Source organism: Acomys minous (genome assembly GCF_964271855.1).
Source record: "Acomys minous genome assembly, chromosome: 1".
Taxonomy (NCBI): domain Eukaryota; kingdom Metazoa; phylum Chordata; class Mammalia; order Rodentia; family Muridae; genus Acomys; species Acomys minous.
In genome coordinates, this window is record NC_140483.1 from 118,662,021 (window position 1) to 118,678,746 (window position 16,726).

General features: G+C 46.8%; 1 protein-coding gene across 2 annotated transcripts in view; it reads left to right on the top strand.

Annotated features, from left to right (window-relative positions):
- The window catches only part of CHD7 (chromodomain helicase DNA binding protein 7), a 187,884-nt gene extending 171,371 nt beyond the window's left edge, over window positions 1–16,513 (top strand). The window contains exons 26-38 of one of the 2 annotated variants that reach the window (XM_084760862.1): window positions 852–981; window positions 1,395–1,467; window positions 1,624–1,681; window positions 2,324–2,552; window positions 2,815–3,023; window positions 3,134–3,802; window positions 4,876–5,036; window positions 6,476–6,706; window positions 6,834–7,277; window positions 11,161–11,382; window positions 12,825–12,965; window positions 13,118–13,222; window positions 14,606–16,513. In XM_084760862.1, coding sequence (XP_084616988.1) covers window positions 852–981; window positions 1,395–1,467; window positions 1,624–1,681; window positions 2,324–2,552; window positions 2,815–3,023; window positions 3,134–3,802; window positions 4,876–5,036; window positions 6,476–6,706; window positions 6,834–7,277; window positions 11,161–11,382; window positions 12,825–12,965; window positions 13,118–13,222; window positions 14,606–15,532 — 3,599 coding nt within the window. In that variant the 3' untranslated portion in view covers window positions 15,533–16,513. The remainder of the gene's footprint in view (window positions 1–851; window positions 982–1,394; window positions 1,468–1,623; window positions 1,682–2,323; window positions 2,553–2,814; window positions 3,024–3,133; window positions 3,803–4,875; window positions 5,037–6,475; window positions 6,707–6,833; window positions 7,278–11,160; window positions 11,383–12,824; window positions 12,966–13,117; window positions 13,223–14,605) is intronic. The other variant, XM_084760863.1, reaches the window with a different exon arrangement.
- Window positions 16,514–16,726: the final 213 nt, after the last annotated feature.

Here is a 16,726-nt window from a genome sequence, read left to right on the forward strand (position 1 = left end):
GAACTGGCATGGTCTATACAGTGAGTGGTGTCTGATTATAATCCCAACTCTCCGGAGGCCGTGGAGGTATCCTCAGCAGCCCAGCCTGACTAAAGGGGAGAGTGATGGCTTATAAAACCTTTCCTGATTACAGTTTGGCTTGCGGCTCTACAGCAGTTAGGAGCGGTGTGTTGTAGTACACATCCTAATTGAATTGTGCCGCTCTGCCTGTGTACTCCAGCCGTGTTCTGTGAGCTCGGCCTCAAAATCATTTTCCCCGCAGTGCACTGTTGGGATCTGCCATTTTCCATCTAGTCAACTTGGGCAGTCAAAAAGCAAATTGCAGTTTGAAAACCAGAGAGAGAACAGTGTCATCTTACTGACATGCATCATCCTAAACCTAATAAGACAGGTTCGCTGGCCTTACGTAGATGGGGATTTTTCAGCTAGCCATGTGAGTTCCTAGAGGACCAAACCTCCCGAGGTGGGGGAGGGTGGTGAGAGTAGACTTGGAGAGCAACCCCTGCAGAGGTCATAAAGAAACGTTACGAAGCCTTTTAAATGTCAAGAAAAATTAGATGTTGGGGTCGGGGTGGGGGGTAGATAGGGTCAGAAACCCTCCCTGGCACCCTGCACTTGTCCCGACCCCTTTGTTTGTGTTTGTGGTCACTCGTTCAGTAGCATCTCCCAAGCATAAGTTGGCCCAACAAGAGCCTCCCTAGAATGCACAAGGTCTGACTAGTTCGGCAGCGATGATGATCTTTTCCGGGAAGCAGACTGGCTGTGTGGTGGCGGGGCTGCGGTTTCTGACAGTGATGGGGTCTTCTTTTGTTTCTGTGCGTGTCCTCTGTGTGCTGGTGGGCACGGCCCAGGCTACGAGAAGTACAACTCCATGCGAGCTGACCCTGCACTGTGCTTTCTGGAACGAGTCGGTATGCCTGATGCCAAGGCCATCGCTGCCGAGCAGAGAGGGACAGACATGCTAGCAGATGGTGGTGACGGGTAAGAAGGACATTCTAAAATTTTAATAAACTTTATGTCAGTGTCACATCTACTGGCAGGGCTTAATTCTTGGGCTGCACTCTCACTGTTGTGTCTGGTTTGAACTTGATGCTCACCAGTAGAGCCTGTTGATAGAGCATAAAACTATTTTAAACAAAGTACATTAAATATATACACATATATATACATACATACATACATACATACATACATAGTTGTGTCCCTTGGTGGGAGACACCCTTGGTAACCATGCATTTTAAATACTGGTAGAGTCATTTTTCAGTGTCAGATCCAGACTCAAAAGTAGTGTTAGGTTGACTGTTGCTCTTCCTCTCTCACCACCTTATACACTGATGTGATTTAAGCAATTGTTGGTTTATTGTTTTTGTTTTTGTTTTTTCCTTTTTACACAGTGGAGAATTCGATAGAGAAGATGAAGATCCAGAATATAAACCAACCAGAGCGCCATTCAAAGATGAAATAGATGTAAGACCTTGAGTGTGTTGGCTTTTACAGTGCTGGTAACATACTGTATACCCGCTTGGGACTTGTTCGGCTTTGTAGATAATGGCCTTTCATTAAGAGAGAAAATAAAATCAAACCCCAATTGAAAATAGCTCTGTTTCTTGCATTGCTTTCAAGGAATTTGCGAATTCTCCCCCAGAGGATAAGGAGGAAGCCATGGAGGTGCACAGCACAGGTGAGGCTCGGGACAGCTGGCAGGGCTGGGAGGACTAGCTGTACAGCCCGAGTTCCAGCAGCTGGATCCTATGCCATGGCAAGATGCCGTGTCCCACAGGGCAGTCTTCCACACGGACCCTTCCCCTGGGAATCGTGTTGATCCTTACTTATGGCTTCCATTACACTAATTTCTTTGATAGAACTTTTTGATTAATATAATTGACCCACGTCCTTATGGTCATTGTTTAGTGGAGAATGTTAAAGTCCTTAAAACATTTTTTAGTGGGAGGAAGGCATTTGTTTTCATCTGAAATGTTTGTGTGGACTATTGAACCCTGTACCCAGTATAAAATAATTAGATGATAATTATGTGCTTGTTATAGCCAAGATTATCATCGTAAGTGCATTCATAGGAGAGACTGGTTTTCGCTGTGTAAGACCGATAAACTGCCTCCTCCCCTGAAGGGGTTAAAAGTAAATAGTTTATAAATTATTTATGCTATTACTGCTTGTTTGTATTTGAAAATCTGAGTGTGGCAGGATGGCCTTTCCCACCCTGTCTTCTGAAGGCTGATGACTCATCCTTTTCTGTTGGAAAGTTGCCTGTGTTGTGAGAGTGTAGGGCCATGTTTCAGATTTTTTTTTCCCCCCACTTCCCCAGGGAAGCACAGCGAGAGCAATGCTGAGTTAGGTCAACTTTACTGGCCGAACACATCAACCTTGACCACGCGTCTGCGCCGGCTCATTACTGCCTATCAGCGCAGCTATAAAAGGCAACAAATGCGGCAAGAGGCCCTAATGAAGACAGACCGGCGCAGACGGAGGCCTCGGGAGGAAGTGAGAGCGCTGGAGGCGGAAAGGGAAGCTATTATATCCGAGAAAAGGCAAAAGTGAGTTCTTCGCCTTTCTCTCGGTGTCCCCACCCCATCCTACCCACCGTCCCCGGTGCTTTCTCTTCCCTTCTCTGATAGGCCCACAAGAAGCAGTTGGTCACACCAGACAGTAGCAACAAAGAAAGGCCTGGTGCCTGGAAGGTGTCTGTCCCTCAACCTAAATAAGTCCCGGAGACATGCTCTGGAGGCAGGGAAAAGACAGAGTTTCCTGGATGCCCGTCTCCTGAGTGTGGTGTGAGCCAGGTCTCCTTTCCCACAGGTGGACAAGAAGAGAAGAAGCTGACTTTTACCGCGTGGTATCCACCTTTGGGGTTATTTTTGACCCAGTGAAACAGCAGTTTGACTGGAACCAATTCCGCGCCTTCGCCAGACTAGACAAAAAATCCGATGAGAGTTTGGAGAAGTACTTCAGCTGCTTTGTGGCCATGTGCAGGCGGGTGTGTCGAATGCCCGCCAAGCCCGAGGACGGTAGGTACATGAATGACAAGCCACACTGTGCTACGGAAGTCAGGGCCGTCGCGGGCAGGTTAGAGAGGGCCTGGGGGCTGTCCAAGTGACCACCACGCTTCCTGTTACAGAGCCACCTGACCTCGCCTCCCTCATCGAGCCCATCACGGAGGAACGAGCATCCAGGACGCTGTACCGCATTGAACTGCTGCGCAAGATCCGAGAGCAGGTCCTCCATCACCCGCAGCTGAGCGACAGGCTGAAGCTCTGCCAGCCCAGCCTAGATCTGCCTGAGTGGTGGGAGTGTGGACGGCACGACAGGGACCTGCTGGTGGGTGCTGCTAAGCACGGGGTCAGCCGGACAGACTACCACATCCTCAATGACCCCGAGTTGTCCTTCTTGGATGCACATAAAAGCTTTGCTCAAAACCGTGGGACTGGTACCGTCTCTTCTTTGAATGCTCTGGCCGTGGGCTTTGGCCAGACTCCTCCAGTCATTTCCTCAGCTCATGCCCATGAGGAGAAGGTAACGGAGCAGGCTGACGGCAAGGCAGAGGAGTGTGAACACTCTCCAGCCAAAGAGAGGTCAGACGGGAAAGAGGACGAAGAAGAAGCTGGCGGGGCCAAGGACAGCAAGCAGGAATGCGAGGCCGAGGCCAGCTCTGTGAAGGGTGAACTCAAAGGGGTGGAGGGCAGTACAGAACCCGGGTCCAAGTCTGTCTCGGAGAAAGGCTCAGAAGAGGATGAAGAGGAAAAGCTGGAGGATGATGATAAGTCGGAGGAGTCGTCACAGCCAGAAGGTAATGCCCGGCTCCTGTCACTGTCCTGGTCCTACTGTAGCTTACCGTGGGGCATAGCCTTGGTGTGATGGCATACCTTTTATTTAAATTGAGAAATCCAGGGTCTTACTTTGTAGCTCTGGCTGGCCCAAGACTCGCAGAGATCCACCTGCTTCTGCCTGCAGAGGGCTAGGATTATGGACACGTTACCCCCATGCCTGGTGCCTTACTCAAGCACTCTTTTGTAAAGGTCATTAATGGCTAGGCATGCTGACATGCACTTTTAATTCTAGCATAGCTTGGCTTATATCCTGATCTCCAGAACTATGCAATGACACCCAGCAATGTCCCTTTTCCTCTGTGAAGCAATAGTTTCAGTTTTGGGTACCTGTGTTCGTCTTCATACTTTAACCTGCAAACATACTTCAGAGACTGTAAACTCAGAGCAGCTGTGCACACACCAGTCCCTTCCGGGGTAAGGACAGAAGTTAGCTTCGTAGTCAGGTGTGCTTAGAATTCCGTGCAATGTTAAATTTGGACAGATGAAGAGAGTCACTGAGCAAATACTAATTATTTCAAAATACATGATGATTGATCAATAGCACATTTTCCGTGTTACAGATTGTGCTAACCAACACAAAGTAGAAACGGCACCACCACATTGGACCTTGTCCTGTATCATAGACAGAAGCTCTTAGGTCAGAAACACGGCTAGCCTTCAGCACCTATAAGATTTACATAGTGTAGTGGCATGTGATTCCTACTTTAACACCCGGGAGTAGACAAACAGAGGGATCACAGGTTCAAGCCCAGCCTTAATGGTATAATGAGTCGGAGAACTTCTTGGGCTACATAAGACCCTGTCTCTGTGACCACAAAGAATTTATCAACAAGATAGAAGCACCATCTACATTAGTGGGCTATTGTAAGCTTTAGGCAACACAAGCTTGAAAAAGACCCTGTGTCTTTGTAGGTGTATAGCGGGCAGTCGATAGAGTAGAGCTGAGTGGTACTCCTGTTTGGGTCGCCGTCCTTTCTAAGCTTGGGCTTCCGTGTATTCTGGCTGTGAGTGCTGCACATGACTCATCTCTCAGCAGGAGCTGTCTCCAGAGGGAAGAATTTTGATGAAGAAAGCAACGCTTCTATGAGCACTGCTCGGGATGAGACTCGAGATGGCTTCTACATGGAGGATGGAGACCCCTCGGTGGCGCAGCTCCTGCACGAAAGGACATTCGCCTTCTCCTTTTGGCCCAAGGTTGGCACGATTCTGTTGCTATGATTGCTTTGTTGACCGAACGAAAGAGCAGGAAGAAAAGTCTTTGTAGCTAGATTTTTCAAGTGATTTGAAGTAAGCATTGTTGGAGCATGTGAAGAGTGGAGAATTTTCCTTTATTTTAGAATTGGCCGGGAAAAGCCCAGACGAAGAAACACTAAGAATACTTCTGTGATGAGATTTTTTTAAAAAGATTGTGTAGTAGATAGAATAAACAGAGCCACTGATCCTCTTTGGTCCTCAGGGTGCTTCAGTCTGTCTGTCGTGTTGTCTCAGAGAAGCTATGGGTTTTCAATAGATTTGACGAAATGGCAAGTGTGGAACGTTGAACCATGGTAACTTTTTAAAGACTAAGTAAAGCTTTTAGATTTAAAATGATGTATTTGAAAACCCACTGTGTTCTCAAGTCTAGAGGAGGGTGGTGTGGACCTTTTGTCTCCATTCATCGTGAGGTCACCCCAGGTGTAGCTGTAACTCGAGGCAAAGGAAAGTTGCTCTTCGGTTAGGGAGCACAAATCTTTAAAGTGTTCTCTGTGCCACTTAGGTCTGTGGCTCTCAAGGCAGGAAGTAGTCATCCTAAGCTCCAGGACAGGGCCATGTAGGCTAAAGCAACACCCCACATGGCACACTTGAGGTGACTCATCCCAGGCCACTCTTCATGGTGTTAATGTGGCTACCGAAAAGGTGGCATTCTTGTCTGAAGGGTGTGCTGTCAAAGAGATTTTTTTTTTCCCCTGTTCTCTGTGTCCCCTTGGTTCCTGGCTTTACTAATTCCCCACATTGAGTCTAGAGAGGAGTGTCTCAGCTAGGTCAAAGGGCTGGAGTCAGAGGCACTATTAGTCTATGGAAACTTTGTCTGCAGAGCTGTAATTAGAAAATTCTAATGTGCACGCTTCAATGAAATTTGGTGCAATAATAGGTGGGGAGCACAGACTGACATCCATTAGGTGTTTCTAGGTTGCTGCCCACTTCATAACACTGAGCTTTATTAATAGTGACGCTAATGATGTCCCCGTTCCCGGGCCACACTGCACTCTGGCCTGTGGATCTGAAGGGCCAGACCCTGGCATGCTAAGTGCAGGGGCTCCATTGAACCCACCGTGTTCTTGGAGCCTGACTGGGTTTGTTTTACAGTCCGAGGTTGTTCTGAAGGTGTTGTTTACTTGCTGTGCTCCTTGTTTCATGCCATTCAGTGTGCATTGTTGAAAGTAGTACTTTTTCTTATTAGAGCAGCTAGAACATTCCATCAAAACCAAACCATTTTGATGGATCTTGTCGGTTTACTTCTTGCCTGGCTACTTAAGTCACCAAATCGTTGGCTTTACACCTTTCATGCCCTTCAGCATCTCAGTGGACGTGTTTATCCAGTAATTTAAAATAGGTCTTTGCTATAGATTTCCTGTGACTCTTCCCCCCTTTAGGACCGAGTAATGATAAACCGATTAGACAACATCTGTGAAGCTGTCCTGAAAGGCAAATGGCCAGTAAATCGGCGCCAGATGTTTGATTTCCAGGGCCTCGTCGTCCCTGGTTACACACCCGCCACCGTGGACAGTCCCCTGCAGAAGAGGAGCTTTGCGGAGCTCTCCATGGTCAGCCAGGCCAGTGTCAGTGGCAGCGAGGACATCACAACTTCTCCTCAGTTGTCCAAGGTGAGCCACCGTAGTCTGCCTTTGTGGTTGAAAGGAAATTTCTGGCTTGCTTTTTCCTGACGCCAGCCCCCAGAGCAGATAAAGGTTTGGCTCATTGCAACTCTATTTTCTTGGGACTTTTTAATAGGATGATGCCCTCAACCTGACTGTCCCTCGGCAACGGCGGCGGCGAAGGAGGAAAGTTGAAATAGAGGCCGAGAGAGCTGCCAAGAGGCGAAATCTCATGGAGATGGTTGCCCAGCTTCGCGAGTCTCAGGTGGTCTCAGAAAATGGACAAGAAAAAGTTGTGGACTTATCAAAGGCCTCAAGAGAGGCAACAAGTTCTACCTCAAATTTTTCATCTCTTACTTCAAAGTTTATCTTGCCTAGTGTTTCGACACCAGTGTCTGACGCCTTTAAGACTCAAATGGAACTGCTCCAAGCAGGCCTTTCTCGCACACCTACAAGGCACCTGCTCAACGGCTCCCTGGTGGATGGAGAGCCCCCCATGAAGAGGAGGCGGGGCAGGAGGAAAAACGTGGAGGGCCTCGACCTACTCTTCATGAGCCACAGACGGACGCCTTTAAGTGCAGTAAGTTGGGCGTTTACCCCCACTGTGTGTGCCCCTATTGACAGCCAGCCCTGGGCTGCTGACCGCACTCCTCTCAGTGACGTCACACTGAAGCTGGCTTCTTCCACCAGAGAAACAGAATTCCAATGAACAGAGCCATGGTTCTGAGCCAGGGAACTGTGTTGATCGCTGGTACAGATCACTCGGCCTGAGCCAAGGGCAGCATGAAGATTCAGTCTTCCCAAGGTTCTGACATATCGATTACTCCAGAAAGAATAGCACAGGGCAGAAACATGTTTTTCTGAACATACAGTTGTTATCTCTGAATTCTGCGGAAATGGTTCTGCTCTCAGAAATACTGATGTTGGGGGCCGGCATCGGCTAGGCTAATATAAACGCTTCGTGTCAGGTCTCTGATTTGTACTCATATACCTAACTAGTGGCTTGGAATGCCCTCCACCAGTAACTAGTTGTTTTAGAAATCTGAGTCTTGCTAGTTGGAAGTCCATGGAATTTTAATTAGAAGGAAAGAAAGTGCAGTATAATAAATTCTCTTTGCCAAACTTCCTCAACCATATCACCCCAAAAAGGGAACCTCTGACTCTGATGGCAAGGATTTCACCCTGAAGATCTCTGACATGTGCTCCAGGAAGGGTCGGGGACGTCATATCCTGAGCTATTGATTCTGAAGCTCCAATCAATAGAGCCACATTGCACTGGGCCACTGTGAACCTCTCAACGGGCAATGGGGCTGCTTTGGAAAAAAACCAAAAACAACTATGGTCTTAAACGACAGGGCACTGGCTGTTCTCCTGGCCTAGCTGTTCTAGCATTTGCATGCACACGCCTCTGTCGTAAGATAGGATCCCACTGCAGCCCAGGCTGGCCTGCGCCTTACAGACATCACCTGCTTCTGCTGCCCTGAGCACTGGGATTAGAGGCATGTGCCACAGTGCCCGGAACCAGTTACTTGAGGCTAGAGAGAGGCTTAATCATTTAAAAGGAGGAAAAAGCATACTTGGGAAATGGGAAAACAGTAGTCATTGAAATTGTTAGCCCCATAGTGGGGTATTAAAGAGACATGTCCATACAGGTTAAGAGTTAACATTAATGTCAGTGTAAATCTAAGAGAACTCTTTTTTTTGTTGTTTTGGTTTTTGTTTGTGTGTGTGTGTGTGTGTGTGTGTGTGTGTGTGTGTTCTATTTTGTGTTTCTGTGTAGCCCTGGGTGTCCTGGAGCCAGCCAGGCTGTAGACCAGGCTGGCCTTGCACTGAGAGATCTACCTGCCTCTGCTTCCCCAGTGCTGGGATTAAACGCGTGTGCCACCACCCATCAGGAACTCTCTCTTTTTTTTTTTAATCTTTTTTTTCATATACATTTATATTATTACATATATATACAATAAACTACCTATGGCAAGAAGGACCATGACACAATCAGGAATTATATAAATGTTACATTCTTAGTGTTTTGGCTTTTTGTATTGGCAGCCTTGAGGAAAACATCTTTCCTATCTTGGTGAGTCTAAAATTCTGAATGTAAATTAATATCTATCCTATCATCATCATCAACTTAAAACATCTATCTAGACCTAAAAACATCTTAACTCCTAAACAGCTAAGCTTAATTGTAAAACGAAACCATCTAGTCTTCAACCCCATCAGAGACCTGGAAAGGAATAAAATTGATTACCTGAGGATACCGGGAGTGCAGGTTAGTAGCTTTCCAAATGAGAAGATGACTGAGACAGTTTTCTACCTGAATAGTCACCCAAAACTCTCTGTAATATTGGAGCATCTTCTTCAGCCTTCTGGCCCAATATATCTGACAGACACATTTGTGAGGCAGGAACTAACTGTCTTGGCAGAATTTGGCTGTCGACTCTGCTTGCATGCAAACTTGCCCTTTTTTAGGAGGAACTCTTAATAGATGTTAGGAAATGTATTTTTAAGGACTGGTTTTTTTTTTTTTAAACTGTCAGATTCTGTAAATTGGAGATTCCCTCAGTTATTGAGGCTGGCTTGTTGTATATGAACAAGAGATGAGGAAAATGTGGAGTTGGCATAGGTGTGAGGACCAGCAGGGTAAAGTTTCCTGTCCACATCGCAGCTCCCACTGCTGTCACAAAGGACCAGGGTGCCTCCAATGGCATCACGAGTGCTGACTGATTTCTGTGCCAGGCATTGGGATTTGAAGAGTAAAGTCCTGATGAAACAGGATGTGCGTAGAAAAGTCAGTGTTGGGGTGAGATGACAGAAAGCATAATTTTGCCTATTCTCCAAGTAAAACATTCAAAATGCTCCAAATTCTGAGACTTTTGAATACCAACAGAATACAGTAGCTAACATCCCACAACTGACTTCACATGAAGGGCCACTGTTAAAACATAGCTGCAGAGCAGGCAGAATAAGAATGACTCAGTGGGGAAAGGCACTTACCACCCAAGTCTGGTGACTTCATTTTGACCCTAGAATGGAAGTGCATAAAGGTGGAAGAAGAGAAGCAGCTCCTCAAAGCTGTCCTTTGACCTCCACATACATCATGATACATACATGTGCACATTTGCACACACATATACACATCAATCACACGTGCATACTTACAGTCAATGAAAAAAATTAAAAACACAGTTGCATTGAAAATATTGCATCAAGCCAAGCAGTGGTGGCACACACTTTTGATCCCAGCACTTGGGAGGTAGAGGCAGGTAGATCTCTGAGTTTGAGGCCAGCCTTGGTCTACAGAGCGAGTTCCAGGACAGCCAGGGCTATACAGGAAACCCTTATCTTGAAAAACAAACAAATCCATAAAATCTGCTTAAGGCTATGTGGTAAAGATGTATATAATCATAAAGTGAATTCCTGTTTAGACCTGAATGCCAGCCTCAGGATGGCTGACATCCTGGTTTTAGGTGTCTTGGTGACGTGTCACTTCAGTGATGTGTCATAGTTATGTGTGTGTGCTGGGACCAAAGCAACGCTCCCAGGGAAGGCTTGGAGGGGGAGGGAAAGAGGTTGGGGCACCCGTAAGGAAATTTCCCCAAAGGTAGTTAGTTACTTGCTGGAGCAGAAGTCCTGGGGCAAGAGAGCACCTCTCACGTCTTCGGTGGGGAGTTTGATGAGGAAGTCACGAAGATGTGAAATGGTTATAAAGTAGGATGCAGGTTGTGGAAAGCCTAGAGTGCCAAGTTGAAGAACATGGGGGTGTCCTGAATGTATCGGGGGACCTGTTAGTGAAGTAGCCTAACTAGGGGACTGGCTTGATGGCCGCTTTTGAAACCAGGCAGAGGTTACTTACTGCATTTTAGAAAGCACACAGTATGGTGGAGCAGCATGGGGGGCAGACTGAAGAGTCTTGGAACCTAGAATGAGGGAAGGTGTAATAATACAGGAGAGAAGGGAAGCCCTGGGGATGGAGAAGCAGACGTCTGAATGTTGCAAGGACAGCATTTAAGGACCAACGGCAGGATGAGGGTGGGGTGTTAATTTCTGATATCCCTACATCTGCCTAACATGAATTAGTGCTCTCCCAACAAAATCACACTCCTCAGAGTACCCGTAAGTCAGTTATGAACTGGTGCTTGTTGGAGCAGTACCCAGGGATCCTGGTGAGGCCACTTTTCACACACCTCTGGCTCACACTGCCACATAGCAGGTTGGTGTAGTCCTAGTGGCTTGCTTGGCCCTTTGGACTTTGGGGTTCCTACAGAAGAGTAGGTTCCCACCTTGTGAGAGACCTAAGTGGCATCTTCTATTTTGAAAGCCATCCTAAAAGGGACACTGTTTCAGATAGCGTCTCCCTTTCTGATGAAAGATCCTTTGGGCTAGCAAGGGTACTTTCCTGGAGTGGAGCACTCTCCGGATGCCATCACGTGACAATTCATATCACTGTCCACTGCCTACAGGAGGATGCTGAGGTGACCAAAGCTTTTGAAGAGGATATAGAGACCCCACCAAGAAGAAACATTCCTTCTCCTGGACAGCTGGAGCCCGACACACGGATCCCTGTGATAAACCTTGAAGATGGGACAAGGCTGGTGGGAGAGGACGCGCCTAAAAACAAGGACTTGGTTGACTGGCTGAAGCTGCACCCGACTTACACTGTTGACATGCCCAGTTACGTACCAGTAAGTACTGCAGAGTCGGGCTGTGAAGCCTCGCTGGGCCTGCCTACCTGCTTCTCATCTGAGGGAATTGTTTTGTTTTGTTGGTTTAGGTTTTTGTTTTTAGAGACAGGGTTTCTCTGTGTAGTCTTGGCTGTCCTGGACTTGCTTTGTTAACCAGGCTGGCCTCGAACTCACAGCGATCCGCCTGCCTCTGCCTCCCAAGTGCTGGGATTAAAGGTGTACGCCACCACGCCCGGCTCTGAGGGAATTCTTGACAGCTCCCTGCAGCCCCGTCTGTGGCTCAAGTGTCTCTAGGTTCACACATGTTCCAGTTTTCTGCTGCAACTTCTACGTTAGAGGAACCAGTTACAGTCTGTCCTACTGAAGGACACCCGCCCAGTTATTTGTAGATGTTTGTTACTCGCTGTCTAACTTTCTCAGCATGATTTTCTCACTTGCTCCAGCTTCCAGATGTCTAGGCTTTGGGGTGACAATCTTGAGTGCATTTCCCTGGGCTTCAGAGAGTTCTTTTAAGCACCTAAGCCTTGTGTTTTATGCTAGACGTCACGCACTGTCTCCATGTGCTGTGTCTTATAGACCACTTTCTAGCTGGCAACACACATCTCTTACATCCTATGCTTTTGTGATTGATATTTTTTAAAACATTTTATGTTATTTCATTGGGTTCAGGCCAGCTCCTCTCTTGCTACTAAGAGCTCACCCCCAGCCTCTGCACTTACAACACCTCAAAGACAAAAATCTCATGTCGTCATTTAGGTTATCATCTCTGGGTTCACTGACTAGAAATAAGCAAAGGCCCTATATAAAGTTTCTCTCAAAGTACTATGAGTTGCGTAAATATTTGAAGACACTCCTCCTCCTCCTCTTCCTCCTCTTCTTCCTCCTCCTTCTCCTCCCCTTTGTTCTTGGTGTCAGGGATTGAACCCAGGTGCTCAAAAAGGCTGTGCTAATATTCTGCCACCTAGTCACACCTCCATCCCTTCACAAAGACTTGAAGCGAATGTCTCAGTTAAGTAGATTCTCAAAGACTGGAGAGTTGGCTCAGTGGGTAAGAACACGTGTTGCTCTTGCAGAGGACCGGAGTTCAGTTCCCAGCTCCCCTATGGTGACTCACAACCCTTTGTAACTCAAGTCCCAGGAGCGCATCAGGTCCTGCTCCTGACCTTTGAGGCACTGAGCACATATGTAGTGCACATACATACATACAAGCAGAACACTCATATGTAAAAATAAGTGAATCTTAAAAAGGTTTTAGGTAGATTCTCAGAGAGTTCCTTTTTGATAGACCAGTCAGTGTTGAGAGATCCTTTCTCTGAACAGCACAGTTTCTGCTAAGTAAAACAATTGTTAAAACAATACCTGAACCTGTTTCCCTGGGCATTTATTTGTAGGAGGGGCCAGTACTAAACACAGCCTCATGAAATGCATCTTTTCTTTTGCAGAAGAATGCAGATGTGCTGTTTTCCTCGTTTCAGAAACCGAAACAGAAACGACATAGATGTCGAAATCCTAATAAATTGGATATAAACACTTTGACAGGAGAAGAAAGAGTTCCTGTTGTTAATAAGCGAAACGGGAAGAAGGTAAATGCTGGGGAAGGGGCTGGTGAGGATGAGGAGTCACGTTTCTTCTGGAGCATGTGTGTGTTCCTGTGGACCCCTGAAAGTGGGAGATGCGGGGAGTGGGGAGGGAAGCCCCTGTGGTGTTCAGATGCTCACCTGGTGCATCTTCCCAGATGGGTGGAGCCATGGCCCCTCCAATGAAGGACCTGCCCAGGTGGCTGGAGGAGAACCCTGAGTTTGCAGTCGCTCCAGATTGGACCGATATAGTCAAGCAGTCTGTAAGTATAAGGTGCACATAGGACGGTGCCTGAGTGTGTGCTGTCCTTTTGGCTAGTGGCTGTCCAGTTGTAGCTTAGTCTTAGCTTAAAAGAATTGTTATAATGCATCCTTTCCATACATCATTCCATGCATAATCGATGTGTCATATTTTACACACATCACTAATTGGAAGTGAACCGATGTGTCAGCTGTGATTTAAAAATACTATGCAGACACCCACTCGCAGCCCTGGAGGTGGACCTGCTCCAGCTGAGCGCTGATTCCCAGTTTTAAAATAGGCACAGCAATTCTGCATAAAATTTTATCACTATTAGTTTCTTTTCAAGGCAAATCGATGGCGTGTTTGTTGGGTTTGTTTACTTAAGTAATACAACAAAATGGACTCTTGGCGTAGAGTTCTAGCCATTGTGTTGTGACCCAGCTTTATGAACTGGTACCTACCTAATCTCCTCTGTGAGGTCCTTGTATAACTGACTCCACCGCTGTCTCCCTGACTACGGCTGCCCTATCTATCCTCGGTGCCCTAGCCTTTTGGCGCTGCATAAAATGGAAGTGGGAGCTGTGTAACCTGAGACTGGCCTTCACTGAGCATTTTCCGGACACCCAGCGTGGAGGATGTGTCAAGGGGCTGCTCCTTTGTGCTGCCCAGCATGCTGTTACATGCTCGGCCACCTCCTGTTCCTTCACCCATGGCATGCCCCTGGGGTTTTCTACACTTGTGAAATTATTAATAAAACTCCTGTAAACATTTACATGCAGGTTTTGGTGTAACTTCTCATTTTTCTGAGGTACATATTAACATGTTCAGTCTTAACTTACTCAATTTCCCCCCATTGTTACAATATATTTTTCTTATTCTTACCTATATTTGAACTATCCAGAAGGCACAGTGTATGGTACTTCTTGTTGTCTGTGCCACTCTCTTTTGTGATAGTATTTTTGTCATTTTCTCTTCCATACAAAACTTTTTTAAATTGACAGATATCTGTTTGGCAGTTAGTTGACAGATGCAAAGTTATTTGTGCCTGATGCTTGTGATGCACACATGCCTATCACGTCCTGATTACCCTAGTCACTCAGCCACTGTCTGGTGTGTTGATTCTTAAAGTTAATTATGGACGCAGCTACCATCCAGCGGTGGAGTAGCCTTGAACAGTTTTTGGTTTTGCTTTTGTTTTCTCTGCAACTGAGCACAATTCAGCAAGGGAACATAGTAGTGAAAAACAGAACCTGTAAGTTCCCAAGTTCTCACGTTAAGCATTTAGAATGGAAACAGTTGCTCCCACATTTAGAATGTTGGTTTGGGCTGGAAAAGGCTCACGTTGACACTGGGCACTCTTCCCCGGCTTTACAGCTGTTGTCTGCCTTTCCCTGTCCGCCAGGGTTTTGTTCCCGAGTCAATGTTTGATCGTCTTCTCACTGGCCCTGTGGTGCGCGGAGAAGGAGCCAGCAGGAGAGGACGGAGGCCCAAGAGCGAGATCGCCAGAGCAGCCGCTGCGGCTGCTGCTGTCGCCTCCACTTCAGGGATCAACCCTCTGTTGGTGAACAGCCTGTTTGCCGGGATGGACCTGACAAGCCTTCAGAATCTCCAGAACCTCCAGTCCCTCCAGCTGGCAGGGCTCATGGGCTTCCCTCCAGGCCTGGCCACAGCTGCCACCGCCGGAGGCGATGCGAAGAACCCTGCTGCCGTGCTGCCCCTGATGCTGCCGGGAATGGCGGGCCTGCCCAACGTCTTCGGCCTGGGCGGGCTGCTGAACAACCCTCTCTCAGCTGCTACTGGAAACACCACTACTGCTTCGAGTCAAGGAGAGCCGGAGGACGGCGCTTCCAAGGCGGAAGAGAAAGGAAACGAAAACGAGGATGAGAACCGAGACTCTGAGAAAAGCACAGACGCCGCCGCCGTTTCGGCTGCTGCTGACTCTGCAAACGGATCTGTTGGTGCTGCTACTGCCCCGGCTGCGTTGCCCTCCAACCCGCTGGCCTTCAACCCTTTCCTCCTGTCCACCATGGCCCCCGGCCTCTTCTACCCATCCATGTTTCTACCTCCAGGACTGGGGGGATTGACACTGCCCGGCTTCCCAGCGCTGGCGGGACTCCAGAACGCCGTGGGTGCCAGTGAAGAAAAGGCTGCTGACAAGGCCGAGGGAGGCCCCTGTAAAGATGGAGAGACTCTGGACGGCAGCGATGCCGAGGAGAACCTGGACAAGACTGTAGAGTCCTCCATTTTGGAAGACGAGGTTGCACAGGGTGAAGAGCTGGACTCCCTCGAGGGCGGGGATGAGATAGAAAACAACGGAAATGACGAGTAACAGCCCAGTTCCGCTGAAAAGTGTTGAAAACTGTTGACAGGTGGTAGTCCTACTGTTTACACTCACAGTTAATGTTCATACCTAGTTTTATAAGCTGTTCTGTAACATAGTGTAGCAAAAAAAAAAAAAAAAAAGGAAAAAAGGAAAAAAAGTCCAAGTCATGTTATGCAGGTGTGTCCGAAGGTATCTTGGTCATTAAGTATTGTGCAGTGCATTATTTATTATCCCTAGGACAGATGAAATTTGAGAGGTGATCATGTCTTTTTAAGGAAACTTACATAATGCTCTGCTTTTTTCTTTGGGTACCGCTGGTATTATAATAAAGAGCAATTTGTAATAGAGTGGCACTAGTGGAAGGAAGTGCTGCTCAAAGGAAGTATGAAGTTATATATTTAATTTTTTTAATTTTAATTTTTTTGCTGTGAAGGTCAAGATGAAATTTACCGTACATATCATAACGTGTTCATTCGTTTCCCTTTCTGACTGTTTGGGGGTTCCCACATTGCGCATACACACACATCCATACACTCTGACAATCTCCACGTTAGTGTGAACGCCTCCATCTGGAGGTGCAGCAATAAGAAGGCAGCTGTTGAATGTGAAGGCTCCCTTGGAAAATTAGCCTACTGGGAGGGTTCTAGCCAGACAACTGCGGTTCCATTGGCTTGTGGTCTTGTGATGCACTGGTATAGACAAAATAAATAGAAGAATAAATAAAAGAGTGAGAGAAGTGAGAATCAGGTACCTTTTTTTTTTTCTTTTTAAATTAAAGGACTTTGTTACTTTAGCCACAAAGCTAAAACAGCATTACCTCAGCTCTAAACTAGCCTTGAAGTTTACAGACAGGACTTTGTAAATGTTTTTCTTTGTTGTGATGTCCTTTTATTTTTTTCTCTGAAAACTGCTATCATGTAAGATAAATTGTAAATTTCTGCCAACTGTAGTAATGATGCTTTTAATAAAAGTGACCCATGATATGCAGAGACGTAGTTATAGAATACAGTGTGTAGGGGAACTGGTGTTCACTCTTTTTTTTTTTCTGCAATAGATGCAAACACAGCATTCTGGCTTTCATACAGTTGCTTACTTTACCTTCTTATGCTAGATTAGCTGTTTATAGCACACTCTAGCTGTCTCCAAGACTAGATGCAGAGGAGAACCTTTAATTGCCTTCACGTAATTCCACACCAGATA